Source organism: Plectropomus leopardus, chromosome 10 (genome assembly GCF_008729295.1).
Source record: "Plectropomus leopardus isolate mb chromosome 10, YSFRI_Pleo_2.0, whole genome shotgun sequence".
Lineage (NCBI taxonomy): Eukaryota > Metazoa > Chordata > Actinopteri > Perciformes > Serranidae > Plectropomus > Plectropomus leopardus.
The window spans coordinates 16,451,868-16,468,329 of NC_056472.1; the positions used below are offsets into that span (position 1 = coordinate 16,451,868).

Below are 16,462 nucleotides of genomic sequence, written 5' to 3' on the forward strand. Positions count from 1 at the left end.
ACCTATCAGATGATCTGGTAATGTGAGAAGGTACTAAATTCCAGTTTAAAACGGCAGGCTCATTGCACTGGATTATAAAACTCCTGTAGTCTGAGCACCAACATTGGTTTTGGAAACACAGTTATATTATGTGCAGGACTTGTCCTTGCTAATTGGCTCAAATAACTTTTAAGTTAAGCTGAAATGAAAATATACAAAATTGACTTTGAAGGCAAAATATTAAGCTGTAATGTTTATCGGTAACAGAAGGTGCATGTGTTTGTGAATGTGCATGATAGTGGAGTGTTGTTTGCTCAGTGAAGCGCTGCTGTCAGCGTTGAAGGAGCGTCTGAGTTTGTTCTGGGAACTCATTCCCATTTCATCAGCTAAGACACGAGGCTGCCTGATCATCACACCTCAGTGACCACACATTCTGTCCTGTCTGCTGTGGCTCAGACATGTCAGGTTCATTTGTACAGCTCAATACCATGTACACTATCCTAATGTGCGTCACAGAGCCACTGTGAAGAAGGGTTGACAATCTTATATTACTGCAATGACATCTGACCAAGATACAGAAGTAGTGAAGATGCAGTGATGTAAAGAGGTGCTTCTGGCACTGTGGAGTAAGACCATTATTGTAAAAAAGTGTTTAAAACGTTTTGTAACATTCATTAATGCATCACTGTTTTCAGTCTTTGTTGCAATTTTTAAACAAGTAAAATGTGTAGCATCTTTTCGGTCTGGTTAAAAAAATTTAATTCCTCAAAGTGGCAAGGGAAATTACAATAGAGGTTAATAGACTGTGACATTTAAGAGATTGCTTAATGATCAGATTTTTCAGGCATTATTAATATGATGTTTTTTTCCTGCCTTTGCGTTCATTAAGGCCAGAAGTTTTGATGGCACACTGTTATGGTGAATTGAGTGGGTATTTTACGAATGATTAACCAACATATACACTAATGTGCAGCTGTTTATCTGTTCTGTCTCATTGGAAAGTTTATGATTACATAAAATGTTGTTGATATGAAGATTATTATTAGCAGATTTCAAATAAAACATAATCACTCAAGCCATATTTTAATGCGGCCGCGGACACATTTAACTACGTGCTATAGGGATTTTATATTGACACTTATGGACACACCAAGTCACACCATGCCTTGTTGATTTGTGTTTAAATGCCCCAATTTATGCCAAGTTGCAGCAAGTCGCCTGAGTCAGGCCAAAGCATGCCTAATCACATCTAACTGTGTTGCAGTGAAGTCAGATACTGTAGATTCTGGCTCAACATTCAGTGGCAACTCACAATCATGTTTAAATATACTACGCTGCTTTCGCTAGACATTACAAATAGTTCATCAGTTTCAACTGTGTCTCAAGGAAAGCAATGTGAAAAGTGCTTTGGCTGCAGACAAAACACAAGCCCTGCTCACTGTTGGGAGCAAGAAGACCATGAATTCCAAGACATTGCAAGCAAACTGGGGAGATGTGCACCCGGTGTATGATTGTGCAGTGTCGAGAGACAATTAAAAAGATTTGGCATCAGTAAAAGAAAGTCTATGTCCACAATAACAGCAGCCGGTTTGACGGAAAAATGTTCTGTTGGTTCATGAGCATATCATCGTTTAGAGATACACCTTCAAGTGGGTAGCCCTGTAGGTATTTTTCATTAGCACTTTTGCCACCCTGAGTCAAACCATATCATGCCAATTTGCATTTCCATTGTTAATTTAAACATGCCGAACCACACCGAGCCACGCCCAAGATGGACCAACTGTGGAGTGCAGCAAAAGTGGTGCCTGACTGTCTCCAGGCAGTTCGCAGTGACATCTCGATAACTGTGGCCATCCGTAACAACCCCCTTCTCCCCCTGCAAGAAGCATACATTGCAACACTCAATTTATGTCTGTCTCCGGGGTATTAGTGTATTCCTGATCATGTGATAAGACAGTACACACCAGTAGAGAGGATAACTAACATCTAAATGTTTTTTTTTTCAGTGTCCCCTCACACTATATGGTTATCGTTTCGGAGCCCCTTTTTATATGACAGGAACAGCGCGATTATAGGTGCTCATTATTTCGGTGACATACCGGAGGCCTGATGATTCCCCAAACTACAGTAAGGGCCTGTTGACTACACAGTTCATCCGATTAGCTCAATTTGGTGGTTTCCTCTTTCTCCCTTGCTCCCTGTTGTTTTCATAATTTACTCACTGTTGTAGTTCAACCCCATAGCACCATCCCATGCCCAAATGGTCACCTGAGCCACATTGTTGGAGCCTCATTTGTTCTAAAATGGACCATGATACAATTGAGACGTACAATATATGGATACATGACACTTGATCAGGGGCTGTAACGGCTCTCTGTGATCTCTTCTGGCTTTGTGATAATAAGCTCTATGCCCTTATATGATAGTTTCTTGCACTCCAGCCTGCAGACCTTCAAAAATACCCACCTACTACCAGCATATTGCTTTACTCAGGGGTAAGAGTGTCAATTTCCCCATTCTCCCTTTTTAGAAAGGCGCAGGCATAGAGCAACTTCAAGTGTTGCCAAAAAGGTCTGGACAACAGCTCTCTGAAAATACACACAGCCGGGCTATTTACTTTCATTTCCTCTTTATGAAGTACTGTATTTTAGACCTCAATTTCAGCATATCCAACCACGCCAGCGATCATATTTAGAGATATAACCAACACATTTGCCTTCCAGTGGTTATCCCATCGTCACTCACTTGCTCATGACATTTAACAAACTGAATGGCATCTCAAGATTCATTTTAGAGTAAAAGAGGACCAGGCAGTCTCTCTTTACTCAATATAATGACTGCCTCTAACATGAAAGGGTTCTTTTTGTGTGCACAGGCACAATAAAAATCAGCAGCCCAATTGGTTTTGTGCAACGTTTAGCTCATTGTCATCAGCCCATCAGTGGCAGTTTAACATTTAGCCACCTTGAAGAAAAAATAATAACATTAAGGGTTTTTTCCAAGTAGTTACTGAATCCAACAAGCTAAATGCCTGAACATGGATTTGACCTTTCATAAGAAGGCAATTGTCCTCCAAAACATTAGCCATAATAACGAAATTAGTTAGTAATTAGAATAATAATAATAATAATCCTTTTTTTCTCTACAAGGTTTATTTAAAAGTTCCTTCATAACACAGCTACCCAGTGAGGCTGCACAGAGCTTGAAGTAGGCATTTTAATGGAGACAGGTCTTCATTTTCCATTTCCCTGCTTTATGAATTCATTTTAGAATAAATACATAATTTAAGTAAGAAGCCTTTTTTTAATCTGCTCCCTTTGTTTTGATCTGCTTAAGAGCAGTACTTTGTTAAAAAAGAGAAACTTTTGTGTCAGCATTAGACGTGACTGTTGTGACTGGTGGTGTTTGAAAATGGGACAAAACTAATTTTCTCCTTTTTTGGTAGACATCTTTAGGTTCCCTTTGTATGCTGTAAAGTGCCTACTCTATAGGAATAGTTAAATGCTCTGTGCATACATAATTTGCTGACATAGTCGGTGTTTGTGTGCTCTGCATTTGTTTTTTTGCCAAAATCTTGCTCCTCCTAATCTGTCCTAAGAATGAGCTGATTATCCATGCCTGTTCTGAACAGATCTAATGTTAGTTTCACTTGTTTTCTGGTAGCTACCATCATTATATGATAGTTTGATTGTCTGTCAGCACAACTTTCACCACCATATTTTTCAATCCATTGGTTGACAGACAGGAGAAGACACACCTCAGCCCCTGCACAAAGCTGATGAAAGGGAAAATATCATTAAAAGGCGCTATTATCTTTCCTACCAATCATTTGTCAGAGCTTCAATGCTTGCTTCCAAATGTTTGACTTGCATTGCCTGTTGCAGTCCCACAGGATACTATGATTCTTTCAAAAATATATCAAGTACTGTCATTAACTTATTAATAGTCACAACAGTCACAAAAGAAAAAAATAGCCCTTTCAGCCGCAAGAACCTTTTAAGGAGCCCAGGAACCATTTTTGGAATTCAGGCACTTAACTTATAACAGGAACAGAGTCTAAATTTAGTTCTAGGTCCACAGAAGTCCCTGCTTCATTGCTAGTACTGTAATTTCCATTAGCACCAGTAAGTACATATCACAGCATATCATCGTTAAAGCTTCCGCTGGTAACTATTATAAAAATTACTTTTTGACATATTTGCTAAAACTGTTATTATATTCTGATGGAAGTGTGAGACCAATAATCTGTGGTACAATCATACTCCTCTGGCTCCTCATAGTACTTTTAATTAACACCTGTAAATGTAAACAACCAATCAGAAGCCCGGTTTATACAGATTATGCTACAGGGCCACAAAAAAGGCCCTTCTTTATGCTGCTGTTGCATTATTACTCAGAACTAAAAATGGTGGCATCATGGAGATGCTGCAACAGCATCAGCCTCTAGTGTGGTATTTGACATACTCATCAGCAGCCCAATAATAACTATGGCACAACAATGGCAACAACGATTATTTACAATCTCTGTTATAAGGTGGCTGATCTCGTCCTCTGCTCAGGGTAAGGAGCTCCCAGACCTCACTTTTAGCCCAATGTGTGGACATTTTTGGCTGCTGCTGTTCTTTTTTGAGTTAGCCGCTAACTGCTATTATTCAATTTAAAAATCTCCCGCAGTGGGTCGCACGCGTAACACGTCAGTTAACTGTCACACCAGTCCCTCACATGATCCCGTTCTGCTTGTGGTTCCTTTTACACAAATGTTGATTTGAGGCTCTTACTTCCTCCAGTGCTTACTTAAAGTGGAGACTACTCATGTTACATTATTCCACGATCATACCCTTAATACAATCCGGTGAGGTAGCATAACAGCATGATGTTCCCGCTTTGAACAGGCAGTGTGAGAGGGGCTAGAGCGTTGGAATCTCTAATGCAGCTGTCAGTCATATCAATCACTGCTTGTGTGTGGTCAAACTATCAAACAAATGTCCAGAACACACTGCATGCGTGAGCAGCGCGTGAGAATATGAATCAAAATTCTGTTATTTTATTTTATTGCCTTACCTCAAATGTTGTCAGAAGAATATTTTACTGTTTAGCTGTAAAATGAGAATGTTTGTGATCCAGTCAGCTTGTTAGAAACAGTCAAGCCAAAATTAAGCCAGAGCAAACCTTCTTGTTGATTGACAGCTGCATTAGCAACTCCTTAGCTCTGATTGGATGTACCCTCAACCACAATAGATTCTAAATAATGCCATTAGAAGTAGGGATGGGCATGTATACCATTAATTGTATCTGGTGAACCAACAAAATGTCTGTATCCATATCTGTGATTGGAAGGGGCGGGGTTTAAATCATATTTGTCTGGGGCTTAAACAAAAAATTGGTGAAGCCTAACCAGAAGTTTTTAAGCCTGCAATTGATATGTGTTGATCAGAAGTTGCTGTATTTATTACAAAATTAGTAAATCTTAGAATCGATCTTCAGATCATTTGTGGTCACAAGAGTAAGATTTGCACACAGCTACCTGAGTGAGAGCTTGAATACATTTACTACAATACATTTGTATTGGATACTGATTTCGTCGAGTATTTGGGACAACTCTAATAAAAACACTACAACGCGGAGAAGAAACATGTTTTTTATAGACTTTCTGTCTCATGTTGTACTCTGTCGATTTAGTGACAGTTTCAGCAAATATGACAAAAGTTATTTTTGTAAAAGTTACCAACTGTAGCCTTTAAGAGCAGATTGTTCCTATTTAGTGTCAGGATCCCGGTCCGCCTCTGCATGTCTGTTGTGTGATTTGTGCAACACTCTTTGTGATTTACAAAGAACATCACTGTGTCTCTGTTATGTCTTCTTTGTGTGTGAAAATTGCATTTGGTGCATTAATTCCTGGGTTTAGCTCTGAGGACTGTTCAGTCAAAAAGGCCCGTCATTACCACTTAAGTGACATTATGTCTGACAGTGCAGATAATGGATAGAGCACACTTTCTTTTTTTGACTGCGCCCTTGTGTTCCAAGTAACTAGTGAGCATACAGTTTGGTGGTTCATGTTTTTGGTTGCAGCAGAAAGATCGATACTGTTTCTTTTTCAGTTAAATTTTGAGTTTGGATTTAATGATTTTGGATTCAAGCCCAAACAGCTATAAGTAGTTAAGTGCTTTCCTTTCACCTTGCTTCAGTGTTGCCACAGAGATACCACTACTGTCAGGTCTTTGGCATGCAAATGGACACAAAACCTCTCAGTAACATTGTTAAGGGTTGAATGATGGGTAAAAAAAGCAGGTCTCTCCAGCAGAAATCCACCTTTGTTATCCAGGGATTTTTATTATCCTATTCAAATAAGGAGCCAAGATTCCCATTGACATTATGTTTTAAGAAATCCAGTTACTGCCAAATACATTTTTAAGTTAGTAACATGATGTTAGAAAAAGGCAAATTATTAGTCCAACTAAAACTGGACTTTTAAATTAAAACATGGTAGTCTGACTGACATCGTACTAAGTTGAATCCTTGAAGTCACCTGGATAATATGGTTAGGGTTTGTTTATTTTTTCATGTATACGCCTCAATCAAACGTTACCTGGTCTAGGCATTCTGTGCATGCTCCGTAGTCCAGGCTTTGACCTGTAAATCGAACAGCATAAATTCGAAGAAGAAAGCCCCGAAAAACAAAAGAAGAAAAAGAAAAAAACAAGATAAAGGTACCAAATTAAAGTGAAGAGTATGTACGAAGTGTACAGAGCTAGAAAGTTGTTCATGTTTCACCATCCGATATGCAGCCCATTTGCTGCTTGCTATCTTGATTGGTTTGTGACATAATAGGTCAGCTGGATAAAGGTCCTATAGCAATTAGTTGAAAGGGGCCATATTGCCACCTACCATTGCAGAATCTGACATACTTCCATCATTAAATCGATCCTCTCTTGGTGCTTGTATACTGGGACAAGAAAAGTAGTCCAATTAAACGGCCTAATCGAATTATATCTGTTGCTCGACTTAACTGTGCATGTAAACATACTGAGTGTAAATGCAGCCACTTTTCCCTATAGGGGGCAAGAAGCCTTCCACCACCCTCTGGGGACTGTCTAAAGAAAACATGCAATGCCATTTTCACACCTTTTTTAAAGCTAAAGAAGGACAAATAAAATGGCTGTCACTGGACATTTGTGTGTGAATGGAGATTAGCTTTAGCCATTGAGTTCACACTGCTTGGCTCAATAGCTCAGCTGGATGATGGTGGAGGTAAAACCACACTTAAGGGTTCTGATGGGAGTCATTACATATCATGACACCTCCAGAGTCGACCACCCCCTTCATCTCTACAAGCACGCAGGGGGGTGGTCATCAAACTTGACCCCTGGCAAAACTCTTAAAAGATGCAACCTCCGACTGGCCATAGGGGTTGATGGCGAATAAAGTGTCCTATCAGGGTTAGGCCTGTTGTTTGTCAGCATTGGCGGTTTAACAATCTCTTTACGCTGCCTTCACCAAGCCAGACAGTCGGCATGCAGCATGCATGGTGCATCATTATTATGGTCTCCATTCTTCTACTTCATCTGCCATGGTTCAGTGGAGCACAACTCACCCAACTTCCTCTTTTTAATTGCCTCCATGCTCATTAAAATTCAGAGAGCCGTGTGTCTTAAAGCTCGTTGAGTGTCACCTTAGATGGAGAAATAGCAGCAGTTGTAACATCCTCTGGTTGATAGTAATGACCAGCAAAGAGAGGATATCAAAAAGAAAAGGCTGGGAACGCTGCTCCGAGGTCTTCTGCTCAGCCTTTGTTTGTCATAATAGCCAGCTTTGGAAAAATGGCTTTGATAGAGTGAATGGCTATCCCTTTCGTCACAAGTATTTTCCAAGGTACGTACATGAGTTGGAATTAATAGGTGGCTATTAAGATGTCTTACATAGCCTTTCTGCATTTTTCATTCTGCAAAGGCCTTGACTGTCAGTAAAGGTAGAATTAAAGATAGACATAGTGGGACTTACAGTGTTCTCTTGGTCATGATCAATTAGTATTGCTCATGAACTGAAACATTTAAATGTAATGTCTCTTTGTTCCAAATTTTAACTTAGACAACAGTGGGAAGGAAATTATTTAATATTTTTAATGATTATTTATTATAACTATTGTATTAAAGTGAATACATTAATACTTTGTTAAACTAGTATTTTCAAAAAAAAGCTTTCAGTGATCTAACAAGCTGAAGAGCAAAAAGAGTTGCAAACTGTATTTTTCTCCCCACTTCCACCTTACCTCCCGTAGACAACTTGATAGCAGGAATCTATGTGAGGTTCCTCTTATGATGGTTTTGTCAGGGCATAACCTGGAGTTATACTTCATTAGCTATACTTCATTTAGAGTTATGCAGTATTTAAAGGCCAGTTAATACATTTACTTTGAGAGTAGAATTAAAGATGATATGGTCTAATTATGCACAATGCATACTTTTATCATTGCGATGATATTAATGGGTGGACTTCGAGGCTCAGCTATTAATCCAAACTTACACTGTCTGTATCTATAGCCTCATTCCCAGTGCACAAAAATCCCGCTAAAACCCACATCTGGCTTTTTAATGCAGTACGAATGTGTGCAATTGGCATTCACACCCAGGTCAAATGACTGCAGTGGTCATGGCTATTTATCGCCTTCTGCTCCGATGATTGGTGGAAGCACAACACCTGCGTGAATGTGCTAATTACCGCCCATCTCTTCCTAAGCAGTGCTAAATTGATTCAAATTAGTCTGCACTGAGTTTGAAAGAGAGGCTGAATAAGTAGAAAGATATATAAAGAGAAGTAACAGCCGTAAAGTTTTCACAGACCTCCATGCTGCTTTCTACTGTTTATCTGCTCTCCGGCCTGTGCGTGACAGCAAACAGACGCACCAAAACAAACCCCACACACAGAAAAGGCTGCAGCACCACTGGAAAAGCAGTCTATTGCTGGTTTACACATGTTTGAAAATCCATGCACATGCTAATTCTGTAGTTGCCAAAGCAAACCTGTTTTCTCCGCCATGTAAAAAAAGCAGGAAAAACTATTTCTCCCACACCCTATTTGGTGGGATGGGACACATCCAGTATGAGTGGGTTCACAAGTAAATCTCCAGCTAACTTTTGGGGTTTGCATATTCCTTATTTCTTTCCTGCTTTTAGGAATGGATGCCTCAGGCCAAAGGCTTATGAGATGATGTTTCGTGTGAAAAAACAAAATCCATTCTATCCCAGTGGATAGCCATAGTCTACTGGTCAGATGCTTCCGTGCTCTGAGCTTGCCATTAGGTATGATCCTTCATCCATTGACCGAGGATGTCTCACCATCAATCTCCCACACACTGTCACTGGATCCTTCTGTTTTTTTCTGCTTGGCATCCTCTGTGTTGTCAGCTAAGTAATAATCACAAACTGTGATTGATCTCAGGGTCAGCCATTACTCTCCCATATTATTCCCTGGAGGCTGAGTATCCCTCTGTGAGATTCCCTCTCTGTGCTGGAATATAAACTGGCATGCATGTCTGGATTATATTCAGATGTCAGGACACTCAGGGCTTGTACAATAAGTGTGTGTAAATGCACTGTATGATCACTTCTGATTGTACTCAAGGAGCTTTTCTCTTCCAGCTCCCATCAGGATGCATCCCCCAGTCTTTTATCCTTTTGGGGTTAGCAAGCTGCAGGTGGAGAAACAGCATCCAGTTGCACATCTATAGTTTTTTGTTGTTTTTTTTTTTTCAAGTTTTTGGGGGGCATTTTTTTGTCAATGCATTCGGGTCCTCAAACAAAGGACTAGCTGTCAACAAAGGCACCTTTACGTCTTGGTAAACACGGATGACAGGAATGGTCTTTACATCGTAGTTGTTAACATGAAATCTGCTCGTAAGCGGTATACTCTGGACCGCGTTGTTGTTTTATCTCAAACACAGTGATTACCACCTGTGACCCTGTTGTGAAAGGCCCAAGAAAGAGTGCTCAAAGCCGAAAGTTGTCTCTTCTAGATGATTTCACTCATGTCATTCACTGTGGTGTCTCTGGTTTGTAGAGCATGTATTAACTTTTTCTTCTCCTGTTTTGCCCCATACAGCTCATCTGAGAAGTCCCTGCCTTGGAGAACTGCAGGTATGTCAAACTCAAACACTAAAATGGTTGGATAGTTAGCCCTTCCTTGGTGTTCTCTACACTCACACCTGGTTGGTTACCTGAGAATGGTGCAGGTTGCAGTATTTGTGATAAAGAAAACACTGCTCATTCCTTTCAGTTTTAAATCTCAGGTACACTTCTTGCTGTTGATTTCTAAAGGCCCAGTCACACTAAACCAACTTCAAAAAACTAGTGGCAACGAAGGATAACCATTGCATTGCCTCACATTGCCTGTGTCTCTGCCAAAAAGTTGCACTTGAACACACCGCATAGACCACAGCCAAAGGTCAACAAGCACATACATTCTGCAGCTGCATGAAAGAAAATAACTCTCCATATGAGCAGATGGCATCAGTCTGTAATAGTGATTAAAGAAGGGAAACTGAGGACAGATTCAAGATGCTAGTTAGCTAGATAGCACATTAACAACACAACCCCAGGTTGAAAGAAAAAAGTGAACAATAACACTGAGTGTTATGATTAGTTTGTGTTGATCTCACTCCCTCTTGGCTGTAGTCGTTTGTTTTCTTTCCTCCTTTCTGTTTTGCTTCTTGTGCACTGACTTGAACTGCCAGTCAGAGTGATTTCATTAACTGATGGGCTCAGGCATGTCTGATGCCGAGTCAACATACTGAACTTGCCAAAAAAAATATCAGATGAGGGCCAATGGTGCAGGACAAAATGCAAAAAGTAGGTTAACAGACACTCACCAGTGGCCTGACGTTGACCAGCAGCCGATCATTGGGGCCTTACAGGTTTGAAGCAACTTGTGGCTTTCTATCTTGTGTATAAAAAGAGAGCTTACATTCATGTAGAATTCAAGAAAATCCCCCCGCAAAAAAAAAAAGATCATTTGTGTATCAACTACTCTATGAATTTGTGAAGAACACTTAGTTGTCTTGCATGTCTCCATGATGAAGAAAGAATTATATCAAAGGAAACATTAACAAACTCTCACTCAACCTGTGCAGTAAAACCCAAGTCTCATTTATCCAGCTGCACGCTCAGCAATTCCCAAACTAACCGGAAAGTGGAACTTATCTATGCTCTCTTGAAAGTCAGACTCCACTGACAAAACAGTAATTTTTACGTGAGTTTCACAGGAGTTGCTGGTCTACTGCTGCCTCTGTTAGATTGTTTGTGTTGTGTGACTTTGGTGTTTTGTCTGATTCACCAAATTCACAATGCTAGTTCAGTTCCTCCATTGGAAATGACTGTCTGTTTAGGAAGAACTGAACATACGGCCGGATAAGTGAGCTTGGATTATACTGCATGAGTTGTGTGAGAGTTTGTAAACAGATGTTTTGATATAGTTTTGCTGTTGTTTAACACGGTTACCTGTGACTTCAATCCATCAAGAATTTTCTGTTTTTGGATTCTTTATTCACTGTGGAGGCATTAGGGAAAACAAATTCAATGGAACACAGAATAGCTGATAAACAAATGGTTATTTTGGGGCCAAAGTATTTCTTTAAGATGTATAATCAGTGATCGATAACCGCTGTTAGACTTGACTGCACATTTGCTTTCTTATTCTTTCTTTACCTTATGAGCGTCACACTAAATGGCAGCTCATTCTGTTCAGTATCACACTGATTACACAGTGACACATGTAAGATAAGTACTGTTCAACCAAGTCCTTTGGAATTATTATTTAATATTGGCAGAAAGTGTGTGTGTGTGTGTGTGTGTGTGTGTGTGTGTGTGTGCGCGCGCGCGCTTGTGTGTGTGTGTGTTTGTGTGTGTCTGTCTGTGTTTGTGTGTGGCGCGGGCATGTTTTACATTTCCTCAACACTCATCACTAACATGAGGCATTGTAACCAGGCGCACAATAATGGACAGCCTAAGGCGCATTCTTGTTTTAATATTTATCTAAGCTATTTCTGCCCACTCTCACACAACACCATCGATGATGTGCGGCGGAAGGATCTCTCTCAGACCCCTTTGGCCTCTTGTTTGTTTAGTCCTCATCCTTGAAGGATCTTCAGCAGAGACCAGATAATGAATTGAATTTACTAATGTACTTCATGGCTTATTAATTGCATAGTGGAACTTAGTGAATTTCTGCAATGGTCATTAATCTTTTATTGTCGATCCTGTCAGAAAAGCCCATGGGGGGTTATAGTTGGTCATATGCACCAGGAATATTAATACCACACCGTTTTCTCATTTGCTGCCCATTCTCCATTTCCTTGCTGAATGCATTTCATTAGTGTTTGAACAGAGCCGGGGACTAATCACAATCACTGTTTTGCTCCATATTGATTTCTCATTGTTCTGTAGATGATAAATGATAGTCAGATGTGGTAATGTACTTTTTCCAATCTAAATGAATTAAAGCCTAAATGTGTGGCACGGAGCGTAATGAGCCACGTTTGTCTGTGAGGCTTGTTGGCCTCATGAGCCACCGTACATGCTGTCTGTGAGTTTGGGATAGAAGTGTTACTGTGGAAACAAGCCTTTTAGCCTCAGGAAATGTCAATGCAGTCACACCTCATGTCCACTGAGAGCAGAAGACAAACAGCCCAGAGCGAAAGCTTTCCCTCTGTTTGCTTCTGTCCACCGTCTCTTTTTGTTTCACTGTTAATTCTTTTTGGTTGACAGGTTAACGTCAGCATCATGTACAAAAAACAAGACTCCATGTCATTTCAAATAAAAATGCGGCTATGTGCATCTAGCAACATTTTTGTAATATCCCTTTTATACAGTAGCGATGTCTACAGTCTGTTCAATATATTTATTTATAAAGAGCAAACAGCAGGTTGGATTTTTTTTTTTTTTACTGAATTTGTCATTAAAGTCCCAGTAAAACAAAACATTTGAGCAGTTTACAGCTAGGCCAGAGGGAGAGATGAATAATTAAATTAAGAAATTAGATTAAATTTAAAAAAAAAAAAAAAAGAAAAAAAAAGAATTAGATCTCAACCACATTGTTTTAGAAATAGAAACAAAGGTTTGATCATTAAAAGTGGCCATGTCTCAACAAGATACAAGTGTCCATCAGAACGAGGGAGACAAAGTCCATCTTTTTTAAAAAGTTAACATATATTTCCTTGTTTTTTACAAGTCATAATAGCAGAAATTCAAAGAAAAAGCAGCCAATTAAGAACTTCTTTTGATACTGCCTGATATGATATTGCCAATTTTAGCACATTGCAAAGTGAATATTACATTGTTAGGTTTTGATAGTCATCATCAGTTATTCACCTGCCCAGCTCTGCACTGGTTTCCCTCACACCACAGCTCAATTGCTCACTGATGGCAATTATTTCACCTCTTTTCTTTCTTGTTCCCAGCCCATTGGATGCCTGGCAGGCTCATAATTATACTGCTGTGGTCCTTTTATACGCGTATGAATATGTATTTTCAGCCTCACCAGTCTCGAAATTACCACTAGAATCCAGATTTATTATTAGTTATCTTGACCCAGCATGGCCATTCTCCATTATGTGACACCTCTTTTTTTCTCGGTTTTAAGGTGGACATGAAAAGTTCCTAATAAGAAAAAGTCCTGATGTCACTGTAGATTATATACAGATATATTTTTTGAAAATTCACATTGTTTTCCAACACAATTAACTGGGGATAACAACCTAAAAATTGCTATTTGAATCTAGTAAAACATCTACAAGAAAGCGAGCTGATTGTGTGTATGGGCGCTGCTGGACTTGGTAAAGTGGGCAGCAGTACTCTATATTTTTATAGAGTCATTCATTATTAATAAATAGACAAGAAAATAAAGTAAGGGGGCACAAGGTGCTTTTAAAAAGAGGGTTACTAAACATCCAACTGCAAAATAAGAATATAATAAGAACTTACAGCCCTCTTCTTCAGTGTCTTGGAGACAATACTCTACCCAGAATGATGATATCACACCTGAAAACAGCAGCATTAAATTATTACATATAAGAGACCTAATTATGGATGCCAAAAACCCCTGTCATTCATGGATAACTGAAGCCAGTAATGTTGCATCTTCAATGTGTGAAAAAGAGCTCCTGCCTCTCTTTCTTGCTGTCTCCCTCTCTTCCTGTTCCTCCTCTGTTCTGGCTTTTTGGCATCTCATTTATCAAACAGGGTCAAGGCTCAGTGCAGAAACCCTGTGGTCTGAAACGACACACTGTGTGCCAGACACAGAGTCACTGCCAGGGTGGAGGGAGACAAAAGACTTGTTCAGTCGTGTCATTACTTAACTTTAAAGGACATATGGATGCTTTTTGATCCTATAGAACTGTGTTGTTGTCCCTTCTATCATCTTGATGAAGAAGATTTCAAATGTTATGTTTCTTGTAAAGGTCCTCTTTTTATGCCAGGGAAATGGGATGTTTAATTACTAATAATTACTTTATAATAAGTAGAGAGAGAATAGTTTGACACACATCACTTGGGTGCAAAGCTAAAAAAAAAAGTATACATAAGGAAAAAACTAACGCCTGCACACTTACTCCACGTCACAGAAGTAGAATAAGGACAATGTTTCTATCCCATGTGGAACTTTGGCAGGCCAAAATGGTCGTTTTAGCATTGAGTAAGTGTGCAGGCGTCCCCAAACACTTTATAATAGCTATCATTAATAAATGGTAAATTGAAATTTAATTAAGCTTGATTTAATAGTTATTTTACTGTTGACAAACATATCTACTAATTATTGATAATGCTCTAATTTATGGTATATGAGCAATTTATTGTCTCACACATAACATTTTATACATGATATTGAGTATTTATAAATGGTAAATAATTGGTTACTCAACCATCTGTAATAGACAGTAATAATAGACATTCATGTTTTGGATGGCTATTATAAATTAATGAATACTGTGTAGTGCATCTGAGGGTGTTTCAGACTTGACATAAACATGAACAGTGTAAATATGTCCCTTTGTATTTCCTGTAGGAAAGTTTTGCAGTGTTTGTGAATGCCATCAGCTGACAGGAAGTAAACGTGCACCAGTAGCTGCTGCCTTGCAATGCAATGTCAGTGAAAGGGTCCATGAATATTATTTTAACTAAAGTTGAGGTGTTTTCAGATGCACCACACAGTATTAATTAACAAGATACTGTAATCATTAGTTGCAACTTTTAGTCATCCAAATAATGTTTATGGATGGTTTGCAAACCAGTTAATTACCTTTAACAAATGCTTAATATAGTATTTAAAAATGTGCAACAACAAACCATTAAAATATTATGAATTATAGAATTATTAATAATTAGTAAGGATGACTATAATTTCTTTTTTTTTGTAAAGAGTAGAATAAATACTAAGTATCAATTTACCATTTATTATTGATGGCTATTCTAAAGTATTTACGTGCCCCTCAACCTCTACACAACTTTTCAAGTAAGGAGAAAAAAATGAGACTGATTAACAAGTGCTGCATCCAGTGTGATGTGTGAAAATTCATTGTGAGTATAGAGGAAAATTTTCAACAACCCCAGGAAAGGAAGTCACTGAAGGTACTGCAGCATCCACACACCCCAAGGTGGGTGACATATATTTTGTGTATTATTATTTTTTCTGTCACATTACACCCCACCTCACCTGGTTGCTGTCACCTGCTATATATTTATTTTTAATTAATTCAAGCAGCACAACCTGTCCAGATGGTTTCCTATAACATTTTGTTTAGAGTCCTCTGTGATAATTTGTCTGTAGGCCTATTAATCTGTAGTGGCAGGAAGGTTTGGACCAGATTCAGACAGCTCTCTGGCATAAACAAACTATAGTTCAAACCCAACTTTCAACCAACAACTGTCAGTGTTGTTATACTGATGAGTCAAGGAGCTTACATTGCTTGACTATGATGTTTTTATACTGTCATATTGCTTTGCTGACGTCATATATAGTTCTGTCAAGGTGTGATTTACAATGTCAGAATCAAACATAAGATCTGTTAATTGTATTAAAAGCAAATTTAATTGTGCAATGTTTAGATCTAACAGACATCGTCATCAGAAAGTTTCAATTCAACCTCACAAAGTAGAATAAGCAATATACAGATTAGACACTAGCACATTCATCACTCAGGTGTTTGTGTTTACATGTTGCTCATTCTGCTTTGTGACTGTGATTTGACAATGCCGATCCTTGTTTGATTAAAATGATACACCCCTAAATTTGCTTGGGGCTTTGACAAGATTGTGAGGATCTTTTGTCTAATTCTTTCCTTACTTTGAGTTTCTACCCAGCACCTGTAAAAAGTTTTTGGATGTGCGTACCCTCCGACCTGCTTGTTTGTGATTTAGTGTTGCAAGAGCATTTTGACCTTGAAGGCTTTAAGTCTTATATGCAACAGTTTAATTAAGTTTTATATGATGATGTGGTTTTA

At 38.9% G+C, this 16,462-nt stretch overlaps 1 protein-coding gene across 4 annotated transcripts in view; it reads left to right on the plus strand.

Annotated features, from left to right (window-relative positions):
* pkp4 (plakophilin 4) overlaps positions 1 to 16,462 on the plus strand; it is a 119,128-nt gene that overhangs the window by 49,507 nt on the left and 53,159 nt on the right. For all 4 annotated transcript variants that reach the window (XM_042494706.1, XM_042494708.1, XM_042494707.1 and 1 more), the window contains one exon: positions 10,075 to 10,109. In XM_042494706.1, coding sequence (XP_042350640.1) covers positions 10,075 to 10,109 — 35 coding nt within the window. The remainder of the gene's footprint in view (positions 1 to 10,074; positions 10,110 to 16,462) is intronic.